Below are 24,567 nucleotides of genomic sequence, written 5' to 3'. Positions count from 1 at the left end.
TTGGGAGTACTCAGAGCACAAGGTGTTGAGTAGCATGGCAGATGCGTCCAATATCTCCCCTCGGCTTTTTTTAATATGACAACGAGACGCATCAGAGTGCAGCTGAGAGCTGTGAATCACTGTATACACCCAGGTGCAGGCAAAAGAAGGCCAACCTGGGCGAGCTGCTCCAGCGTTAAGGTCCTCTCCCTCTGCATTGCACTCAGCTCTACATCCAGACATCCTCGTGCCTCTTGGAGGTGAACGTGTGTGGCCTCCAGAGCTCGCTTTTCGGCCGTCACATCCAGCAGTTCCTGCTGCACACGCGCCAGCTCCTCCCTGGCTGCTGTCCGCTCGATCTCCAGCTCCCTTTTCCGTTCGCTTAGTTCTGCCTTGTCAGCTTCCACCTTAGGGGAAGCATCAGAGGTTAAAGGTTAATCTAGATATACATTTGGTTTTATATGAACAAGTTATGGTTGATGTTTGTCAGAGTAAATGTCAATATTGAACAATGAGCTGCGTTTCAGACCTGTAGCAGCAGGCGGTTCAGCTCCACCTTGTCTTTGGCCAGGCCTTCACTCAGGGCACCCATCTTGGCTAAGGAGTCTCTAAGCGCCGCTGCTTCGCTCTGCAGTTTGGTAAGCATCAACTCCTGCTCGGCATTCTGGGCCTCTGCCTATTTAGAAAAGAGCTGCTGTAAATTCAGCTATATGGTTGCTGAATAGACAAATTATAAAGGATCATTTTTTATAGTTCATGTCTTCTTTCAGTAGAGCAGTAACCTTACACTACATCTGGTTTATCCTTTACACTTCTGAAACTACCTTACACTGCAAAAAATGGACATTTTAGCAAGTCGAAATATCTTGAATATAGTCAAAATGGTCTAGTGTTTCTTATAAAAAAAATTACAAGAAAACAAATCTAAGGTTATTAAACTTTCTAGACATAATTAAAGCTTAAATTTCTAGTTCTATTGGCAGGTGATTTTGCTAACTTTAATCAAAACTTTAATAAAAACAGCAAAATATGCCTAGAAACAGGATAAATAATCTTACAGGATAATTATCTTAATAACTTTATATAACTTAGTTATCTTAACATTAACTTATCTTACATAGTTACATATCTGCATGTTTATTATTCACTGAATGCCATTGAATGAAATACTTTTCTTGTCATTGTTCAGTCAAGTACAGTAGAGCCCTGTTTAATGTCGTTATGTTGCTCATCCTTAAATATGAAAATGAAAAATTAAATCCAATTTATGGCGCTTTACACAACCTTACGTCGGTCCCTCCGTTGCATAGTAACAATGAAAAATGGCTAATAAAACCAAACTAAACAAAATTCTTCTTATATAATAAGAAAGTACAAATATTCAGTACAAAAATAGTACTGATACCGCACAGAAAATATTAGAAATAAAGTCATAGTGTCATTATAGGGAACATATACAGAACTTTATAGGGGCATTTCCGACTTACGTTGCGTCTCTTGGAACCAATTAACGACGTAGGGCGGGGTATGACTGTACAATAAAATTTGGTTTGCATCTCCTATTGTTAAATAGTTTATAAGTATATTTTATAATGTAGGACAATAAAGTATGGACTACGGTATATGATATTTTGTATGCACGAGTTCCAAAAGTCAACCATTAGTACAAATAAAACAGCAGTAACACTGCAGTCAAGAGCAAAGATTGCAATGTAAGACATTAAAACATATACTGTTGTGTAAAGTGGCAAAGACTTTACAAAGATCAGAGACACAAATGCAAGGTACGATGATGATGATGATGATGACGATAAATATGATATAATGCTACAGGGATAAAGTTATATTAATAAACAAATAATTGCCCTAAACAGACTGGATTGCTGTCTGGGTGGAGTTTTACATGTTTTTTCCCTTGTCCACTTGGTATTTCCCAGAGTCCTGCAGTTTCCTTCCACTTCCCTAAAAAATGCCAGTAGGTGGACAGGCTATATGTTAAATTGCTGAGTGTGAATGAGTGTGTGCATGGTGTAAATCCAGAATCCCACTCACATTGCTTTACATTCAGTGTTCCCAAGACAGGCTCCAGAACAACCTGAACAGTTACTGACGAATGAATGAATGAATGAATGAATGAATGAATGAATGAATGAATGAATGAATGAATGAATGAATGAAGGAAGGAAGGAAGGAAGGAAGGAAGGAAGGAAGGAAGGAAGGAATGATCTATAATAATCTATTTGATATATATAATAATCTATTTTCTGGACAAATTCTATGAATTTGGTAAATAGTTTACCAAATCTTTAGACTATCAACACTCTGATGGTCATCAACCAGCCTCAATTATTGACAAAAGGATTATGGTTATTTATGTTTATTATACCATAGAACTCATTTTCATTGGTCAAAAGGTGTTCATTAATTTTCTATACCAGCACTTCTTTGATATATATAGTGGGTGTTCCACATGTTACCCAACACCAGTCCTTTACTATTCCACCAGCCAAGCGTTTTTATCTCTCTATTCTCTGGTAGACTGTATTCTGCTTACCACCACCTCATATACATTGTTCTCACCTGCATTCAATACCAACAAGGTTTTACAATAGAGTTTCCTGGGGTTTTTAACTCCACATTATCCTAAAGCTGAGTTTTATGGGCTAACACTGAAAATGAGTGGCTGCTCTCTCACTGTGAGATGAAAGATCTCAAGAATGCACTGTTGCAGAGAAAAACTTCAAACGCTGCTAATAAGTAGAGCTGTATAGCCAATTCAAGGTCAGAGTAAACACAACTTCCAGTAATTCTGCATCGGAGCTGGATTTCTGACAGCAAAAAATTTAGTCAGTGGATAAATAATGCATTAAATCTGCATAAACACAGTTTTATGACTTTGGCAAGAGTATATTTTATACAGGTGAGAACAGTTATGATATAAACTAAGAACATGTGGCAGTGAGAATAATGGACTTGAATTAGTGAGAAGGTGAGTCATTAGGAGTGTGTGGGGGATGTGAGCATGTTTTAATGTGCATGTTCACTGTATATGTGCTGAGAGGTTTGCAGATTATTATTAACACATATAGACATATTTCTGGGTTTGTGTTTAGAATGTTGTGGGTGTACATGTGTGTGTTTGTGTGTGTGGGGGGGGGCACCTTAGACAGAGCCTGAGCAAGGCTCCCCTTCTCATCTTCCAGTACTTCTTTCTGTAGTGTGAGCTGACTCAGAGCTTCTTTTACAGTCACCAGCTCTTTACGCACATCCGAGTGCTTGGCCTCCAGCTGTTCGATAGTCCGCTGACTACAGAGAACACACACACATCCATCAGTGCACGACTGCATGCTTAGAAACACAATTCAGCACAAGATGTTGGAGACTCAGAGCCAAACCACATGTAAAATGTAGGCAAACACTGACAAACATTCACACAAATCCACACATACACACTTGCGTTCGCTTCCGCACACAAGCAAAACGTTTTCTATAAACATGGCCTATTCCTTCCTGTGGGTCATAGAGCATCTCATTTGTAAACATTTCAACGCTTGTTTTTCTACAAAGCATAGGTCTTGAGGAGGTCTGTCATGCTGTCATTTTAAACAAGAAATCCCTAAAGTCACAAATTATGTTCATATTCAGAGGAGTAGTATAATAAAATATCTTTGACTTTAATGGCATCTGTAAACAATGCTATGCTGGCTTGGTGAAAGGCTCCTCCGAGGACGCCATGTGTTAGTGATATTGCTTGTAAACAAACACAGGCCGCTGGGGAAGTCAAGGTCCGGACTTGCGCAACATCGTACCCCCTCTCGGCTTCGGAGCGCTCGCGAGCCAGCTGCCTCTCCAGGTCCTCCCTCTGCTGCCGGAGGAGCTCTCTCTGCCTCTGGTTATCTACAGAAGAGCTCCTTAAACGCTCCAATTCTGCCTGATCAGAGTTTAACTGGTGCTGCAGGGTAGAGAGCTGCTTCTCCAAGTCATCCCTCTCACTGGAGTGACAGAAAGGCAGAACAGGATGGAGAAATCAGGTCACATGTGTACAGATGGCTGTTTCAAAGCTACCATATGGCAAATTTTCAATGTTTCCATGACCAGATGTGAAGTTAAAGCTAATGTCAGATGATTAGCCTCAAGAGTGGGATGAAGCGTCTTCCCTGTCGAAACTCTCCTAAAGCCAGCTGATCCAGATACTGCATCCAAAACTCAAACAAGGAAGTCAAACTTTCAGCTGGCTCACAATACAGATTACTTCCTCTCTTTCACAGTTCTGTTGAAGTCCAGTTATAAGTTATAAAGGACCAATTTGGCACTCAAAGTAATTTACAGTGTTCTTCTTGCGCAAAATACAATTAGTCAAGACATGTTTTGTGTCAGACGGTCTTTAGTTTTGCATTAGAGCTAATGTAGTGAATTACAGGACATTATATCTTTCAGTTTAGCATCACCACACAGTCAAATCACCTCAAGCAGTTAAATAATCTTAAAGAAACTTGCTTATGGTGTCTGACACTTTATGACAACCACCATCATGAAGCTAGAACCACAAGTCTGCTTTTTTTATAATTGGGACATCAGTATTACTGAGCCAAATAATGTGTGCTATGCTTTAGGAGGAACTGAAGGGACAGTCTTAGCAACTAATCACATAGCTAGAATATACTGATATCCTGCCTAATCGATTAACTGAAGAATAGTTTTGTTGACACATGCAAATGACAGTTCTACCTGGAGATAATGCCCAGTGAGTTGCGATATCTCTGGGCATCCCTGTTGCACTCCTCCCCAGCCCTCTCAGCACGATGGTTCTCCTGCTCCAGCTGCTGGATTCTCTGCTCCAGCTGCCTCCGCTCAGCCTCTCTATCCTGCAGCTGATCACGCAGGGTCGCAGCATGCTCCAGTGCAGCTTCCAGACGTTCCTGTAATTCCTAAAGTGATGGAAAGGCAATCAATAATCTGTTTCAGCCAATACCAAACATTACCTCTAAGAACTTTTAAATAAAATAATGAACACAAAAGAAGGAATTGTTATCAATTAATGTTTAAATCAATGTTGCAAAGAAATGTTTACCAACACGTGTTAGTATGAGTATAGAGCAGAATGTTTCATATCTTTCTAAAATAATTATAAAGTAAATTTTCTGAATTGTGTGACATAATTATGTATTAACTTCATAAATATATACTATATGGCCCGAAATACTAGTCAATATTGGCCGATTTGTTTGTTTTGCTATATACCAACGAAATTTGGGTTTGAGATCAAAAATTATGAATATGAGACAATAGATCAGAATTTCATTTCATTTCATTTAAACACTTTAAACATTGCCTTTTTAGAAAATGGCGCTTAATGGTTATTTCAAGTAAGGTATATCCAAGCATAATATTAAGTACTGATTACTTCAGCACTTTTGCTCACCTTAAAATTGGGTGTTTCTTTCCCCAAATAAGTGCCATGTTGATATAAATATCAGGAAATATCTCATATTCATCTCAAACCTAAATGTCTTCGGAATTTAGAAAAAACAAAAGTATTGTCCTTGCTGTTCCAGTATTTTTGAAGGTATATATGTGGACATCTGGTCATCACAACCATATGCACATTTTTCTAGAATGTCCTTGTATGCAGTAGCATTAAGATTTCCCATCACTGGAATTAAAGGGCTCAAACCTGTTCCACAAACAGACATTGAGTGGCATGAGCCCTGACCTCAACCCCACTGTACACCTTTGAGATGAATTAGAATGCTGACTGTGCACCAGGCCACTTTTCACTTGACATCAGTGCACAAGCTCATTAATGCTCTTGTGGCTGAATGGGCAAATCCACTCATTCATGCTCCAATATCTAGTGAAATGCCTTCCCAGAAGTGGCTGTTATAACAGCAAAGGGCCTTAACAGAATGGTGTTTTTAGAATAGGCACATCTGGGTGCAGTGAAAAAAGGGAATATGTGTTTGGTCAGATTTAATAAGAAGTGTGTTTAGTTTACATAACAATATTAAGTTTTCATGAAATGTGATTTTTTTTGCTTATACTAAATTTAATTTAAAAAATCGACTGGATTGAATGATTTTAGATTGAGTGTGATCAATTCACATAGTATTAATGTTATTCAATTATGTTTAAAAATCTCATAAGGATGTTGGTGCTGACAGGAAAAAATGACTATAGTGTTAATTTAACTTGATTATATTGTGTGTTGCATTATAGTGTGGTGGGCAATGTTGCTGCCTCACAATGCCAGGGTTCTGGGTTTGATCCCGAGCTTGGATGAGTGTGCAATTTTATTGCATGATCAAATCATGCTGGCTGAACAAAAAACAAATTGTGTTAATGCAACTCAGTTCATTCACGTCGAGCCAGTCATAAATTAAGTAAAGACAGTAAACATTTTTCAGTGTGTGATGTCCGAATATCCACATATTTTTGACCATATATGTCATCGATAGAAACATTTTCACTAAGGAATATTGTGACAAATGTTGCTGACCTGAGTTTGTGTTTGCTGTTTGAACAGAGCCCTTCGTACAGCTTTGAGAGTGCTATCACGCTGAGGAGAGGAAAAATGGACAGAGGAGATGGAAAGAACCTCTTCTCCTGGACTGTCTGAGCTGCTACTGTCCCTGTCCTCACCTACAGCCTGTGAAGTAAAACAACACAAGTGAATACCAATAATAAATGCTATTCAGTTATTGTTTCTGGATGTACATTTCACTTTCGAAAAACGACATGTTTGTAAATATAGTCACCAACTCTAATCAGCTAGGCATTCGTTTATATAATACTTGTGTTTTAACCTGGTGGATGCTGTAGAGGATGTGTTGTAGACTGGCAACCTCACTGCGTAAGGTGTCCCTCTCAGCTGAGACCTCGGCCCGATTCAGTTCCTTTGCAGAAACAACCAATTAACGTCAATTACAGCGTTTATCAGACACACTTATCAGGAGTGACTTGCTTTTTTTTTTTAATACAACTGAGCAGTTGAGGGTTAAGGGCCCTGCTTAAGGGCCCAGAGGTGGCAGCTTGGTGGACCTGGGATTTGAACTCACAACCTGCCAATCAGTAGTACAACATATTAACCACTAAGCTACCAAATTTCATAAACCATATAGCCCAAACATACCATATATAATAATAATACATTTATTAAAAGTAATAAAATCATCATAATACTGAAAGAGAATGAGCAAAACAAAAAAACACAGAATAAAAGAAATTGTTTAATAGGCATTCTACAAAAATTAATGTAACTATATAAATTATAAAGGGATTACTCAAGATCAAGCCCCAAAAATATAAATTATAAATTTATTCAAAAACCTATTTTTCTCGACAGAATCTTGCCCATTGTGTGTGTGTGTGTGTCCATGTGTGTGTTTTAAAAATATATTTTTTAAATGTTTTTTTTTTTTTTTACTTATTATATATATATTTTTATCATATGTATTGGTTATTTTTTTTCTCAAGAGGGCTTTTGAGGTCATTCACAGATGAAAAAATTAAATCAGGGATGAGACTGAGACAGTGAGTTAGGTTTTTTTTTTTTTTCCTGGTAAGGTACTTTGCTGAATATTTCTGGATAATCTGAGAGAAGAAAAGAATCTTTTCAAGAGTCAGAGAAATAATGGAGTTTATCAGGAGCATGGGCCTGATAAAGGTTCTACCAGAACCTTCCACTCCTATGTAACATTCCCTGCATAGTCTCACCGTCTTGTCCAGACTGCTTTGCAATGCTGCCAGGCTGCTCTCTTTCTCACTGTTCTGAACTCTTAGATGCTTGACTGTATCCTCCAGTCCCTGGATCCTGAAAAGACATGTACAAAGGTTGGCAAACAAGACTGACAAACTCTGCCATCCACTTGAACACGGAGAAAAATCAGGCTTATAAATTCACTTGACACTACAAAACGCATGCAATCTTTGTTTTTTTTTTCCAGATTAGTTAGCTATAACAAAACCAGTACTACAAACTACCAGTTCTAACAAACTAACAAGAGTTACCCGTACCACTAGATTTGGACACAGACAGAACAGTAAGACAAATGCCCAATAATGACAATGCATTATGTCACAAACCTGGGTACATACAAAGCTCAATTCACACAATTCAAAACAGTGCAGATGGTTTCTTAGTTACATTAAGTAAAGGAGCATTTATTCATCCCCTTAGGGTTCTCATCTGATTCTCATTCATTCCCCACCCAACCCCACAGCCTGCCCCACTCGCAATTACAATCAGTAAAAGGGTAATAGGTCATAGAGCATGGAGTGTAAAGCCTGTTCTCTTCATTGTACAACTAGCACTGTTGTGAGGATCTAAATGAATATCAATAGGAGAAAGGTGCGATGTCTAACTTTATTAAAAGACCAAAAGTCCAGAGTCCAGAAAGTAATCAGTTTAATGAAGATCATCCCACTTCACTTCTTTAATACACTCATCTGCTGACTAAATGGAGCAGCTTCTTTTACAGCCTTTAAAAAGTGTTTTTAAAAAATGACATTTCATCAATGATTCATCTGTTGGTCAGGGAACTCTTATGAAATATTTGACACTTTCTTCACAATAATTTCAACATTCAACTAACATAAATACAATTGAAAGACTCAGAGAAGGCAAGAGAATTTCTGGGAAATATAAATTACACATCTGTCTTTTTTTTTTTTTTTTTTTTTACATTCAGTTGAATTTAATATCATGGTTAATGTATTCATTCTTTGCCATATCTGTAGTAATGGTCCCGTTTCTTTGTAATGATTAATTAGAAATTTTAATATTAAAAAGAATAATCCAGTTAGAATTGGACACATTAATAAATTTCCAACCACTAAGGCTTAAGTCCATAGTTGCATATGAGGTCCAAACTCTTTTCTACATCTTCGTGTAGTGCAAGTGTATTATGTATGTTCAGTTACTTTATAATCTTGGTAGTGTACATGCTGTATATGGTGAACAGCATGTATGGAGTCTACTGATGAACTTTACCTAAAAAATGCATGGTTCCAAAGTTGTCATCCAAAACCTTCACCTATAAAACATGTAAGTGAAATATGCATGACCATGACGGTTAACAAGTTGTCAACAGACCTGGAGTTGAACTCCATTTTCTCTACACTGAAGCGGGCCTGGAGCTGCATGGCTTCTCTCAGTTTATCGCTCAGCTGCCTCTCCAGGGCTGAGACCTCCAGGCCAGTAGAGGCATTCTTCACACTTACAGCAGCCTCCAGACTCATGCAGGCTGCATGTAGTCTCCGGCTCACTGATGCATACTCCCCACGCATGTCAGAAAGACTCCTGTAATCACAGATACACAAAGTCACACTTTGGAGCATTGGGACAGAGCAATCACAAATTCTTATGTGACTAAAGATAGCGTGTGTCCAGCTATTGGGTTCAGTGCACTCTCAGGAAATCACGTTTATAGCTGAAGGGAGCCAGATGGTCGAAGTTATTAGGCTCCATCTCGTGACCAGGGACCGAGCTCTTTGAACAGTGTCGTGTCTGAGTAAAGGCCTTGAACATTCTTGGCCATGTGTTGAGTAATCCTTATTACGGCAAATTACTCAACAATGATCACAGCATTTACACACAACACAGGCCAAGTCCTCATCCGGCTCTGATGGATGGCCCAGCATTAAACCATAGGGCACGCCAAGCATTACTTTTCCCACGAGGACCCAGTGAGCTGGGTGACCCCTGTGACCCACTCAGCTTTGATCCTCGGCTGGGTCGGGGAGGGGATGGGGCTTGAACTGTAGGAACAGCACAGTTCTGGCAGCATGCCACACTCTTACCTGTCAGCAAAAGCCCTGAGTTGGGTAAAGGTGCTCCTCAGTGAAGCAGCCTGGCGCCAGAGAGCTCGACCACGTGCCTGCTCACGGCTCAGCCGGGAAGCAGTCACCTAAGGGGAGAGATGCAAGGAATTATAGATGGATGGGGGTTTGGTGGAGGGGAGAAGTGAATAGGTTTGTTGGGGATTCATCATATGGTCTGCAGATTTAGTACTGAAGGCCCAAACAATATGTCGTGTTTAAAATGGTTACGTTTTCTATTCCACGGCAGCCCCATACCAATACACTGTGTTATGTGTCAAGTATACACGCTCCTTTCACACTTCTCTCTCTTTCTCCCATGCCCTATGCACATGCACATTCACACACCAAAAAAAAGCACACACGTGTATAATAAAATGCACTCTTCCTGACTGTACGTGGCCGAATACAACATTAATGTTGCCAGATGTTTGCTCACTGCAATGAATTCTTGCTCTCTTTATTTTTTCCAAATGACTGGAATGTTTTCACAGGAAACAACAGCTGAGAAAATCACAACAATGATTTAAAACAGTGTCCAGACTGACAAAACAGGGACCAGGCAAGAATTCCACAAGTTCCAGAGTTGAGTTTCATTAGGTTGGATTGAGGAATGATTTTCCTTGAACTGTGGAACTGGTTAAAAAGCATACAAAGCGGGTCTTTCCTTCCTCTCTCCATCTCGCTCTCACCTCCTGTTCCCTTTTCAGTTGCATTTCTCTCTGCTCGGCTTCGTCTCTGGCTTTATGGAGGCTCTCTGTAAGGGCTTGGTTGGCTTCATTGGCCTGGTCCAGTTGTTCACGGAGCAGGGCGTTCACCTTAGTCAGACTGAAGCACCTGTGGTACAAACAGAGTTTCAGAATGTGGAAATCTCTGTCAGCCTGGCACTGCCACCTGCTAAAGTCTAAGCCATCACCTTCAGCTCCACACCACCCTCTATATGACTCCTACATTTATAAACTCGTAAAGACCTGCCTAACGTTTAGCGCTGCCAGCCATGCTTACAGAGGGGAACGTGTGTGACTGTTTTATAAAGTCTGTGTCAAACTTGGGTATAATTGCCAGCAGATTTCTTCGTCACGTCATTTACAGCAGTGTTAACATCATCTGTGGTAGTCTACACCCAACTCCAAACAGCAGCCACTGCCAGCAAAGTAGTAAGTAAATGAAGAAGATAACAATGAGAGAAAGAACAAATCAAAGCAATGGAGATTTGGAAATTTCCCCACTGTGGGACGAATAAGATGAGGTTTATCTTATCTTATCTTAGATACACTGCAGTAGCTTGCTATTCTGTTTTGGTTCTGTTCAGGGCTTCTGTGATTAGCACCATAGCTATATGTAAGTTCAGGAGTCAAAGAATGTGGTGTGGAATTTTAAAGTGGATAGTCTGAATCTTTTCAGTATAGTACAGATCAGTGCTTAAGATTGATATAAAGTCCTCTCCAAAGGTATTGGAACAAAAAGGCCAGACATTTGTGTTTGAGGTTAAATATGAAAGTATACATCAAATGTTCAACATTAATTTCCTAATATGTATACCTAAATGTGTTAAACAACTTAAAACAACCTTTTGTTGGCACCTACACATTTTTGTAAGATTAAAAATATTGCAATATGTGACTGACAGGTGTTTCCTGTTGCCCAGATGTGCTGTGTTAGATTAATAGCTCTGAAAGTCTACTCTTGCTTTGAGCCCTGGGTTTCACCTGTGAAGACTATATATGTTGTTAAAAAGGATAAGCCATGGGAAAAAGCAGGACACCTGGAATATTGATCAGAGTCATTGAATAAACTTTGGGCATAGCCAATAAATAAATTTTGGAATGCTCTGAAAAGAAAGTAACCATGAGTGTACTAACAAACACACACCGAACAGGTCAGCTAAGGAAATGACCGCAGTTCATGACAGAAGCATTGTGAGAGCTGTGAAGACGAACCACAATTAGTCAGTGACATCACCAATATCCTCCACAGGGAAGAGGTGACACAATCTAATTGACCATTTGAAGAAGATTTAGAGGACAGAAATATAGAGGCCGTACCAGAAGATGCAAACAACTCATCAGCAGTAAGGTTCACAAGGCCAGATAGGAATCCACAAAGAAATATAGAATTGAGCTACAAAAAGATCTGAAACCAAAACTAACCTCTACCAAAGTGATGGAAAGGGCAAAGTGTATAGAAAGAAAGTATCTGCTCATGATCCAAAACATACAAGCTAATCAGTCAAGCACAGTGGAGGCAGTGTCATGGCTTGAGCTTGAATAGCTGCTTTTAACTAATCTCGCTAACGTTTATTGATGATGTAATTCATAATGATATTCTATCTTCCAATTTACAGAGAAATGCATCCAATCTAATTGCGAAGGTCTTCATCATGCAACAAGACAATGATCCAAAAAAAAAACACACCCAAATAAGAATGTTAGCAGGGGGGAAAACTAGAAGGTTTTAGACTGGCCAAGTCAATCATCAGATCTTTGCAGCATTTCTCTTCCAGCAGAACAAACAACAACTGAAAGAAGCTACAGTACAAGACTAGAAAGAAGAATGTAACATCTTGGTGATGTCAATGGGTCACTGGCTTGATGGAGTTACTGCAGGCAATTGATATGCAACCAAATATTATGGTATTTACTTTACAATGATTTGTTCCAATACATTTGCTCATTTGTAACTAGGTGGTATACCAACAAAGGTGCCATGTCCTAAGTTGTTTAACACATCAAGAAATAAAATCTCAAAATCGGATCTATCGTCTAATATCCATCTTTTGATCTCAAATCCAGATTTATTCTGTGTAGAGCAAAAACAGAAGAATTGGCATTGTGGTTAATATAAAGTTGGAGGGGACTGTACATCATGTGGCTTCAGCATTATTAGAGTTTGAGCAAAGGCCATTAACTACATTGATATCATAGGAAGTTGAATGAATTTAGGCCCTGTTTCTGAACTTCCTAAAGCTTGTGAGTGCATGCAACACTAACTGTCAGTAACTTACATCATTTTACTGCAGTTCTTTTAAGTATTATAATGCCTTTGTGGGCTAATTTGGTAAATGTTATAAATACCTAGACATCTATTTCTTTCGTGCAGCACTTGCAATATGTTTGGGTGGTTGGCCCTAACTGTAACTGCCACAGCCTGTAACTTTTTTAGCTTTTGTAATTTTTAACAGCCAGACCATTTATTGAAAATTAGCTAAACCCTGAAATCATTTAAGCATTTTAAGACTTGCAAGCATGTGTGAGAGCCTTGCCTTCAGAAAGGTGTTTGAGTTGCTTCACTTGGTCTAACCTGGAAAATAAATACCAACTAAATGTTGTAGTAGTGTTCAACCAAATTAATGACACCCAGCAGGACTTGACACCAACAATATCACTTACCAAATGTCAACTGCTGTAAATGTAAATGAAAATGTAAATATTAATCCTTATACAGCCAATGAATATGACTTGTGAAAAGTCATTTCTCTTGCAAAGAGAGACTGGCAAAGCTACAGTGAATAAGCGCTGGGTCCCAGTTGATTTGCCCCACACACTCTGAATGAAATGAGGATTGGTTTTGCTTAGCCTCGGTGTTGCGGGTTCTGACAATGGCACTGTGAGCAGGGCAGTAAAAGGAACGAATGCCTGGCAGGCAGGCAAGCCATAACTGCTTCAATTAAAGGTAAGCGCCACAGTAAATCACCTCCCTATAAAGGTCGGCTCTGGGAAGTGCTGTTAATGCACACTGGCAGGAGAGAAGGAGAACAGGGCCCCACTAACTGAGCCTGACAAATTGGATATTGAATATTTTTCCTAACGTTAATACTTCTTGCATGTACTCAGAGAGGAATAAAAGCACTTCGGCTCTCCTTATGTTCGTCCAAAGCAGCACTCATGCTTTTTCCCCCATTTGTTAAAGATAAAGAGGAAGCAAACAATAGACAATCTCTCTCTGTGTCTTCTTGTTTTTATTTTCTTGAATGTAAGACTGAGATTCTGCTCCAAACTCTCAATTGCTTTCTTTCTTGTTTGCTCGTATTCTCTCTCTCTCTCTCTCTCTCTCTCTCTCTCTCTGCCTATCTATTCATTTCTTGTCTCTACTTAATCAACAGTTGAGATTTTAAATGCTCACCTCTGCCGCTCCTCCTCAAGCAGGTTAAGTTTGCTCTGCGTTTCTAGGCTGTGTTCCTGCTCTGAGCGCTGGAGCTGCTGGGCTGAGGAGTCCAACTGACACTGCAGCTATACACAAACACACAAAAACATATTAGCTCATAGAAAATACACCAGAACAAATTGGACTAAGCATCACAAGTGAATGGTACGGCTGGAAGAAAAAAGTAGAAGTAGGAACTTTAATATGTCCTACCGAGAGACGCAGCTTTTCCAACTCGGACGTTTTCTCCAGCACCTGCTGCTCCAGATCTCCAGATCTCTTTTTATACTGAAGCACCTGCAGTGCAACAACCGCACAACAATAATAAACACAACAGCATACAGAATGTGGGTCCAAATAATTTGCAGTGAGGATGCATTTACTGAAGATGTAAAGATGAAGATTAGTGTTGCCTAATGGACCTTGGCCTGAAGTTTATGGACCAGCTGGGCCTGTTTCTGCTGTCTGTCCTGGTAGGCCTGCAGTTTGAGCCTGTAAGCTCGGCTCTCCTCCCGAAGCCTCTGGTGCTCTGCTCCATACACACTTTCTTGGTCTGATTCTCCCGACTGCAGATTCAGCATTTGCTCCAGCTGAATAGACACATATGTGTAGTGAGGACACTCACAGGTAGATAGATAAGTGCACATGGGACTATACTAACATCAAGCACTGATTAAGCAAAATGAACCTCAATTTTGATTAGAAATGATTTCTTAAATGGTTATTTTATGTAATCTGCATTACTGTATCAGTAGAAAAGGCCACAGATGGCCAAAAATTCATGAGAGGAAAATGTTCACATCTCTTTAAAGAACAGTGGTAAATAAATAATGAACCACTTCATTATTCAGATAAAACAGCCCTGAGTTTGGGGTTATTCAAAGTATACAAAAAACTGTGGGAAGTTCTACAAAGTTAGTTGTGGTGGCTCTGGCTTTGGCCTACTGACTGGAAGGTTAAATCCCAAAACCACTAAGCTTCCACTGTCTTTGTGCAAGACTATTAACCCTCAACTGAAAGTCACATTGGATAAAATGAAAATAAGATAAATTTACAAAAATGTAAACGGCAGAGTGTTTTTGGCAAATGTTGATTTGATCTTTGTTTTGTTTCATTCATTTATTCATTCATTCATTCATTCATTCATTCATTCATTCACTCTTTCACTCATTCATTCCTTGAAATTCACATTATTCAGGCTATGGTCACAGTGAATCTGGGCAATTTAGCATCACTAATCCACTTACCTGCAGGTTTTTGGACAGTGGGAGGAAACTGGATAACACAAAGGAAACCCACACGGACACAGGGAGATCATATAAAACTCTAAACAGACAGTAATCCAAGCTCCAGATTGAAGTGGAGACACTACAGCTGCAGGGCAGCAACACTACCCGCTACACCACCATGCCAACTTCACAAAACTGATACCTGATTCTGACTGGAGTGATAACTGAATACACAGCTCTGTGTGCTGTTGGAGTCATAGGATGGTGAATGTCCAACTCACTCTGATGTACAGCAAGAGAAAATACTCTGATGTGTATTTACATACTTTATCATATGCAGAACTGTTATTATAGACTAAACCTTTACATTAAAGTTCCATTAACTAACATAATTTATTGTTTGATGTTAACAAACTATTTGTAATAAAAACTAACAGAGTAAACTAACAGTGTATGTGACAATTGCCTTTTGTTTAAATGTTAAAGCAATACACATGTATTGATAAATGTTTAATTAAACCACAACTGAAATGATATGTAAATTATAACTGAGTCTGCCTCAGTTGAATCCTGCAAACATGTTCATTGGGGTGTTAGGCATATTGTCCACTATGAAATTAATTTTTCACATTGGTGATATCAACACTGGTTACAATGGTATGCTGGTTAATGAGTTCATGGTTTGTTAAATAAAGTCATCTAACTAAACCACAATGTAAAATGTTAGAGTGTGGGATTTATGCTGTTATACCCATGTCACAGTGTTATACAGCAGGTTATAGGTCAGTGTATGTTAGCTGACAGTTCTTGTCATAATCCATTAGAAATGTTAATGTAAGTTTAGGTCAGTTGTCATGAAGGACTTATGTAGGTGTCAAATAGACTTACGAAGGCTACACTTAAGTATTAGCAGAAAGGTTTCCAGTTACCAGAAAACATAACCAGGATCAGACCGTGTGTGTGATATTGTGTATATTTACTAACGGGTTCATGTGTATTCAGTGCCAGAGCAATGACGCTGGTCCACTACACGAATAATGCACTGATTCTTTCCTTGACATCCAAGCTCTACTTGTAGGTCTTCAATCTCAATGTCTCTTAATCTTCCCAAACCCCAAACTCCCCTCTATGCCTCCTCCCCTTCTCCCCCAATCCCCAGCCTGGTGCCAGACACCACGTCCCCAGTAACACAAACCATATGTTCCCCCAAACACATCAACAAGCTAGCCCAGCTGGCTAAAACAAAGTGAAACAGAGAGAGAGAGAGAGAGAGAGTGAGAGAGAGACCCCTGTATTCACACACACACACACACACACACATATACGAAGCTAACAGCTAACATCACCCAAACTGCTGGGCTGACAACACCATCCCCACCCAGCCTCATCTAGTGCTATTAAGCTGTGTAGCAGTCTCACTAAGAGGCTTGGACAATAGTCCCCCTGTTCCTGCCTGGAGCCAAAGGCTTCCCGTACCTTAATAAAACATTTTCAAAACAGGCATTCTGAGAGCTTTTATTCCATCCACTACAAAGAGGGGTGAGCGTGCACCCGGCTTTGGGCGGTTTTTCGGGGTTCAGGGCTCGCGAGGGAACAGGGGCCTGTTTTACAGTCCGTTGTTAAGGTGACAGCTTTTTGGGAGCACGCAGGGAGTGAAAAACATGGGCGGAGGACAAGAAGGAGAAAGGGAGAGAGCGAACAAGAGAAGAAAGAGAGTGAACAGCTGTGTTTAAAAGCTCCTCTGGAAACAGCTGTGTGCAACACTATCGATTATGTGTCTTTTCAACTATTTTGGCGCAATTATTGGCAACTTGTAGCTGCGGTCCACAGAAAGGCAACCGGGTTTGTTTGATTTGAAAACATAAAATAAATGACACTCGCGCACACGCTCCGCATTAAAATGTTTTAAAGGCATATGGGGTCACTGCTGCTGTGTAGATCCAAGGAGACTTTAAGCATCAGGAAAACTTTTAATGCAATTAGTATTTGCATTTCTCTGCAGAGAGAGATTTTTAAAGGGCTTGTAGAACCATTACAGGAATGCAGTCAAAACTCAGAGATCAGCATTGGGACTGCACCCATTTTTTGTTAAAGTGAGAGTTTTGATGCAATCCAGCACACTTTTTGATCTATTCGGTGTATTTGGATTCTTCAGGGTCAGGCAGCAATATGCTTCAAAATCGTCTCTCCATCTTAAATAGTTTGTTGATTGGGGCTGTTAATACATGAATAACCCACTGAAGCTTTTAAATATGTGATCTTGGACAGTACTAGAAAAAAAAAATACAGATGCTGCTTTAGAGCAACACTTAACTTAATGATAGTCATTTGGGTGATTCATTGAGACATTGAGCCAATTGAGACTGGGGTGCATTTTAGTGCTTAAAAAGTGATTCAAAAAGTGAAAATTCATTTCAAAATTGTTTTCTAAAGAACGGATAAAAACAAACCTAAATTCATAAATTCATATACACGATGACCTACAGAAAACGGTGACCATGAAAGAAATAGAACAGATTCACATATTTGAAGTTTTTCAGAGCATTTCAGAGTATGCACTTAAGGTCATTGTGAGGGGCATTTACCTATGTTTAAAATATCTTGTCATGCCTTTATATTACATAAATATTTGTATATGTAATCTCAGCGGGACAGAAATGACACCCTGATCATTCAATCAACAGTTTACTCCAAATCAGCCTTCCTTCGCCAGTCACTACACTCTGAAATGTTTACCATCTGTCCTTGAGACACAAAATATCACATCTAGAGTCAATTCAGCTTTACTGTGATGTCTCTATTTGTAGAAGGAGAAAATCATCACTTAGTCACATGAAAGTGAACTGTATATATTACATACCCCAGACTGTGATCTACACTGGCAGCCCAAGATCTGGAATTGGAACAGTTGTAGCAGATTATGGCTGAACTTCACACATGGTAAGAGGTACAACTACAGAATGCCACAATGCAACGAAGTCCAGCTTTTGTACTTTATCACACAAACTGTGCCTGGGACTGTTTCCTAAATGCGTGCTGCATGAGGCACATATTGGCATTTAAAAGCCGGTGAAAAAAGGTGGAACTGGTCAACCTCAAAACTGTCAAGAAAATTACCACTAAATACAAGCTCAGTAAGGAAGACACAAATGCTTTATTTATTTATTTGTTTGTTTATTTATTTGTTTGTCTGTTTGTTTATGTGTTTGTTTTGTTTGTTTGCTTGCTTGTCTATTTATTTGTTTGTTTGCTTGTTTGATGGTTTGTTTGTGTGTTAAGGCTCATATTAGGTTTGGGTCAAGTAAACTGTATGAAGCTTCGCAATTGTTTTTACCTCAGGCAAAAAAGGCAGCTGTGTACAGAATAAACTGTTGTGAAATGGTATAAGTAAACAATAGTCCTTTTGCTTGACTGTAGCTTTTAAAACACTTTGAAACTTGGCAATATAAAAAAGGCCTTTTCAGTGTGCTGAGTTCCTCTGTTAGATGTGTGGAAATTGATGAGTTAGTGGCGTATGTACTATGACCAGGGTTGCCAGAACGGCACGACAAAGCAAACACAATGGACAATCAGTGTCCAAACATCATTTAACTGAATACGTCTTTCACCAAGGTACTAAATTTGTCTCTCATTCTCAAACTTATTCTGTGAAATAAATAAAAATTAATAAAAAAAAACAGAATGGGAATTTAAAAAAGAGCTCGATTATGGAGGACAAAAAACGTCACTTAGCATCACACCTGTTTTTGGGAGGCAGACAAAATCTAGCCATCGATAACTGGCCAACATTTAATGTATCAAAAGCAATAGGTATTCAGCTGCTTTTTTTACTCGGCACTCCGTCAAAAGCATATTCAAAGAGCACAATTTACACATGCCATAAAATGCTTATTTAGGCTGGTACTGCACTGTTGTACATAATGATGTGCAGAACACAGTCTAACCATGCCTGAAAGTGGCTGCACAAACAGCTCTGTAACATTAGGCCGTAGGTGTTAATAGCTTATTCTGACAGAGAGGAAACCTACAAGCACTAAGTATCTTTCTAGTAACAGCTTCAACATCCTTTACACATATATTTGTGTGTTCACACAATATATCTATTGCTATCAGGCTTCACATACCCAGTGAATGACTAAAAGACACAAATGCATGACATTATTACACAACAGAAGACAGAAACAGCAAGGTCAAAAAAAGAGAAACTAATTATCAGTCTAACAAAAAACAGGTGAACACAATGGGTAACAGACCAATGACAAGACAGGCATGGAGACAGGACCAAAAACAAAACAAATGCACATGTCAAAACAAACAACGGCACTTGTAAAATTTAGGATAAGTGCAAGCTGTGTATGGAGTCATGCTTCACATGAGGGTGGTTCATTCTTCAAATCAGCATACAAAAAGATATCACAAGTTACCCTAGAGGGCTTTTGTTTGAAGTCCAGAGCAATGTGGCTTTTAACAGCTAATGAATACTACACAAAATATTTGAATGTGTTTTAAAGTCTTGTTATTCATTTCATTTGTGAAGTAACATTAAGGTTGAAACAAAAAGCAGAAGACAGCCGATCATCACTGTTATAGAGCTGCTGTGTAAGCTACAGTATGAGTATTTGACTTTTCCATGACACATAATAATTCAAGTTTGTCAGTGTGATCTTGTATATGGTCTAAACTTCATTTCCAAGAGCAAAACAAGTTTCACAGGTCATCATCATTAATCTGCACGACCATTTAAGTGAGTAATGACATGTCAACTAGTTATCACGCTGTGTCCCAAATGCACGGGTTTTACACACACTCACCCTCGAGGACTTGAGGACTAGTGAACCATTGGCCTACACTTTGCTGCTGTCATCAAAGTCCGGGCTTGGACGAAGGCCGCAGGGCTTAGGATGCCACTTGGGATGTGGTTCCATAGAGTTGTGTCCATACACACTTCAACAGGCCGGTGTATTTTATGGAGTCTTCCATTTAGTTTTAAGGCAACAAGACTGCAACTGAATTGAATCCTATTTACAGTTCAGCATGTGTAGAGAAGGGTCTATTGGATCTTTCTGGTTATAAAAAATGGCTTAAAAAAGCACAAAGGCCACAACCATGCCACCGGGTCATCCAGTGATAGTTCTACACTAAAGTGCAATTCATACAGCAAAAGACTTCCTAGGAGTGTAGTTTATATTGCCATATGGTTTCAACTCTGTTTTTTTTCTCTTAGTATACAGTCCTTCTATCCTTCCTCATTTTCAATGAAGGAGCGGCCTTGCATTGCCCTTTCAAGTGTGTTTTGCATTAGCGTTTTTATATTACTTAATATTTATGATTTGTGCCACTCCTTGTATTGTCTCATTTGATAAATATTTCAAAACACATCAAGGAGCAGCAGCGCTTTGATTCATCTGCCAACAACCGACACGAGAACAGTTCTCAAAGCCACTGAAAACTCTCTGCGAGAGGGCCAGAACTCATTGCCACAATATTCTGTTTCAGCTTCCATGTGTTCATAAGAATTGTGCTCTGGAATGACCGACTAGTATGAGAGCAAATATTTTTAGCATCGCGTCCATATTCCATGGCCAACTGGATATCTAGCTGAGCTCCAGATATGAACTTGCTCCATGAGAGCGTGTAAGTGGTCTTATCTCACTTGTATCACTCTATAAAACCTGGTGCTCATTGCAACCCAGTAACATCTATCAGCATGTGGTATATTTCCCATGCTAAGTTTTTTTTTTTTTTTCTCATCTGCCATTTAAGAAAATATTCCATCAACCAAAAATTTCCACACTTTTCCATGCACTTGAAGAAGAATAGTTCATCTGTAGAATGATCCTTTTTTTTTGTCATGTTTATATGTGAAACACTTTAAGATTTTGAGATAAATAAAGACGACGGAAGAATTTCTGGTTTTGCCATGCCAACAAATGGCATGTTTCCCCTGATGCCACATTGATACATCGAAAACCTTAACACATTTTCACTGTTTTGCTCCATTTTTCCAAAGCTGGATAAGTGCATATAGAAACATGATTGAACATAAGAACATGATTTGATTCTCTCAAGTCTTATTTCATTTTATAGTGTATTAGCTGATATTTGCATTATATTACAGCGTATTATAAATGTTTATTATACCACTGTGCTGTTAAATGTTCAGATTAAATTAATGTGTTGTTTAATTAGATCACCTTTATTACACCACCTTGCTGCTGAATTGTCTAATTTAATTAAAGACATTGTTTACTTTTCTTTAACAGCAGAACTGACAGTAATGTTCGACGACAAACTCGTGTCCATTCATAGGGGTAATTAACACTATACTTAACACTGTATTTAGAAAACATCCTCTAAATGCCATTTCTTTGTGAGTTTCTTTCACTCCCTCGTGATGAACTCTTGTTAACACGTCTGTTGTTAAGCATGTAAATATACTATAATACATACCTTTATATGTGTTCTTAAGTCAAAGGAATATGTGTATTACATTGTTTCTGTAGTAGAAACCAATACATTGACTTGTACAACAGAATCTCCATAGAACCAACACCTAATAATGAATGATTAAAAAACGCTTTTTTGACAAATGGTAATGCAGCATTATTTTTCTTCATTCACTTCAATAGAGAAGAAACAGGCTGGTGATGATTATAAAAGTGATAACAGGAACCTGTTTTGCTGACATCACAGCGTTAAATGCACTATAAATTGATCAAATGTATGTGTGGAGAAATGAATTACAAATTTGAATCATTGGAAAACTGACAGGAAATACTTGAGAACATGCTGCTGTAGGGAAGGAATCAATTTCAACATGGCAACCTTAACTCCATTTTGTGCCAGGCTACGTAACACCACCCTGTTATTGATTATTTTCCTATAACAGCACATCCATTGTGTTTTATTCCTTACATAATGGAGTCCCACATCCGCCTGTACACTTCCTTTATACATGACTTTCAGCTAAACATGCTTTCTGTTCTTTTTTAATACGGGGAAATTCTAAAAACATGCTGAAAAAAAATAAAGATAGGGTTGTGTGCTGGGATATTCTTTTGAGTGACCTATAACTACAACTTTAGTATACTAATCCTGCATTTAATTTACTACCAATGCAGGGTATTACTTAATTCAGGAGTGATCACTGGAGGTAAATGTTCCAGTGAGATTACATACACTTTAAAAAGCCCAGAGCAGTGTAATGGGGCAATCCTCCAGCATCTGAAGGGTTACAGCTGCGTGTGTTTCTCACTCTCTTGGCCTGGCCCCAGAAGCTTAATAAAGGAAATTAATGTAGTGAACTATCTGTCAGATTCCCAAACACAGCTGGAGCTTACATACAAGCCATCCACACATGTACACACACACACACACACACACACTTGTACCACGCTATCCGGCTCTAACAGCCTGCCCCACTCACAGTCCTGCTGTGAAAGCCACTCCAGTGCATCGATTGTGAAAGCTGTTTTTGCAGCATCACTGAGGGCAATTGCACAACGCAGAGCAACAAACAGAGACCCAAACTCAGGACCCTGACATACAGGGTTACCATAAAGTACTGCTCGGATGGACTCAGTCACAGCTGCTGTGAAAAAGGCCAAGCGGGATGTGGAAAAGGGACACGCTGATATAACACACACAAACACAAAACACACACACACGCAAGCATCTGCCATGAAAAACAATGTGATTGCACCATTTCAGCTTGGTGTGCGTGTAGAGCATGCAAACAAGCACAAACTCACATGAATATAAAGCACAAGGAGGAACTACACATCTGCCTATTCTTAGTAGTGTCCAATTTGAAAGGCAAAAGAATGTTGACTCTGCACACGACACATGACTGCACATTTACTGCAGCGCACATGTTCCCAAAAAAGACTAGTATAAATGAAAGAGAAGGATAAAGTGAACTGTGGAAAGATATAAACAGTAGATGTCAGGATCTGTAAGTGATGTCCTTGTTATTGAAGTCAGTGACCATCATTTTCACTTTAAACAGGCTTACAGTACAGGGCTGGCCTGGTTGGCCCCAAGCCACGTGCAGCAGCCCACGGATTAGCAGCCTTACGTAGGCAAGAAAAACAAACTGAGGCAAGCAGAAGCAACAGCAAGAAACCTTCTCACACTCCCACTAACAAAACAGCCCTTATCACCATCTGCCGGTTTTAACGAGGCACTCTCACCGCAAAACATAGAGGATTGCTAATAGGCTACTCTGCTCTTTGTCAAAAAGTGTTTACCTGATCAGAAAAACAAAGGGTAATTAAAAGAAACTACTGTACAGTTAAACTAAAAGTCTGAATTACATTTCCTGCTTCATATACTTTGGAATTTAAAAGCACAAGGTCAGTGGTTTGAGTGTTGATTTTTCTAGTCTATTTAGTTTACATTTCTACTGTCATATATCAAAATTTGTCTTGAAATCACTCCTACATAAAAGCAGACAGATTCTCACAAACTCGACCTCGGCGCTCTAAAATATACCCAGAGATCCCCTGACACGCACCCACATGCACAAACTGACACACTCCCCCACACATAACACAGGCATATACACACACAGTGGGTGCCTGAGAAAATTGAAATCTGGCACAACTCCAGTATCAACACAGAGGGGTCAAAGGTCACCCCGACTTGCTCCGCAGCTGTTTGAGATGATGCAGCTTTTCAAACTAGGTCATGCTTTATCCCAGTTCAAACTGGGTCAGAGTTTATCCTGGTTCAAGGACAATGCTCAGGGGTCACATGAAACCTTTGTGGCTCCTCCAAACAACAGAGGTGGATTTTCATGAGCGGATCTTCATGCTCAAATGTTTTTTTTATTTTTTTATTCACTTCTTGTTTGTAGAAGAAAGGGGCCCTGTAAAATGTCCCAAAAAAGCTGAAGGGGGTTGGTGCAGGCTTACTTCTCTTTTTCAATTAGTCAAACGCTTTACCATGTGCCAGAGTGTGTCTGATTCTTCTACATCTCGACCGGCGAGAGTCAAGAAGGCCATAGACACTGAGTCTCCAGCGCCACCACCACTTCTTCTCAACCTCAAGATTTTCGGAACAAGACAGTGCTACATGTGCAGAAGACATCAACACACTGTCACTGGTCTCTGAAAATGCCAAATTTAAGTACATTTCCAGGCAGTGAATAAATAATATATCACAAATTGTGCAAGATGACCTTTGTGTCAAAGTCAGACAACCTTCTGAAATACAAATGACTTATGATGATGAAAGGTGCAAATGAGCCATGTTTCATGTATGTTTCATATACTGTACAGAGAGAATATCAAAACCAGCCCATCTTCCAAACACTTTATAAGATACTTGCATATTAATCTTTCTACTTAACAAGTGACCTTAAATGCCATAAATGTGTTATTTTGTGGTCACTTTTTAA

At 39.2% G+C, this 24,567-nt stretch overlaps 1 protein-coding gene across 1 annotated transcript in view; it reads right to left on the bottom strand.

The window, feature by feature from the left end:
• Nucleotides 1–24,567, bottom strand: part of crocc2 (ciliary rootlet coiled-coil, rootletin family member 2) — a 57,386-nt gene that overhangs the window by 23,947 nt on the left and 8,872 nt on the right. Inside the window, exons 4-17 of the mRNA XM_058401877.1 lie at nt 14,361–14,528; nt 14,152–14,235; nt 13,918–14,024; nt 10,488–10,632; nt 9,778–9,884; nt 9,071–9,277; nt 7,693–7,789; nt 6,783–6,872; nt 6,476–6,625; nt 4,708–4,907; nt 3,789–3,971; nt 3,141–3,285; nt 509–655; nt 156–386 (exon numbers count right to left, since the gene is read on the bottom strand). Of these exons, the coding sequence (XP_058257860.1) occupies nt 156–386; nt 509–655; nt 3,141–3,285; nt 3,789–3,971; nt 4,708–4,907; nt 6,476–6,625; nt 6,783–6,872; nt 7,693–7,789; nt 9,071–9,277; nt 9,778–9,884; nt 10,488–10,632; nt 13,918–14,024; nt 14,152–14,235; nt 14,361–14,528 (2,061 nt within the window). The remainder of the gene's footprint in view (nt 1–155; nt 387–508; nt 656–3,140; nt 3,286–3,788; nt 3,972–4,707; nt 4,908–6,475; nt 6,626–6,782; nt 6,873–7,692; nt 7,790–9,070; nt 9,278–9,777; nt 9,885–10,487; nt 10,633–13,917; nt 14,025–14,151; nt 14,236–14,360; nt 14,529–24,567) is intronic.

This window comes from Hemibagrus wyckioides, linkage group LG11 (genome assembly GCF_019097595.1).
Source record: "Hemibagrus wyckioides isolate EC202008001 linkage group LG11, SWU_Hwy_1.0, whole genome shotgun sequence".
Taxonomy (NCBI): Eukaryota; Metazoa; Chordata; class Actinopteri; order Siluriformes; family Bagridae; genus Hemibagrus; species Hemibagrus wyckioides.
The sequence above is the reverse complement of the archived record's forward strand: the minus strand, read 5'-3'. Positions and strand labels throughout refer to the sequence as shown.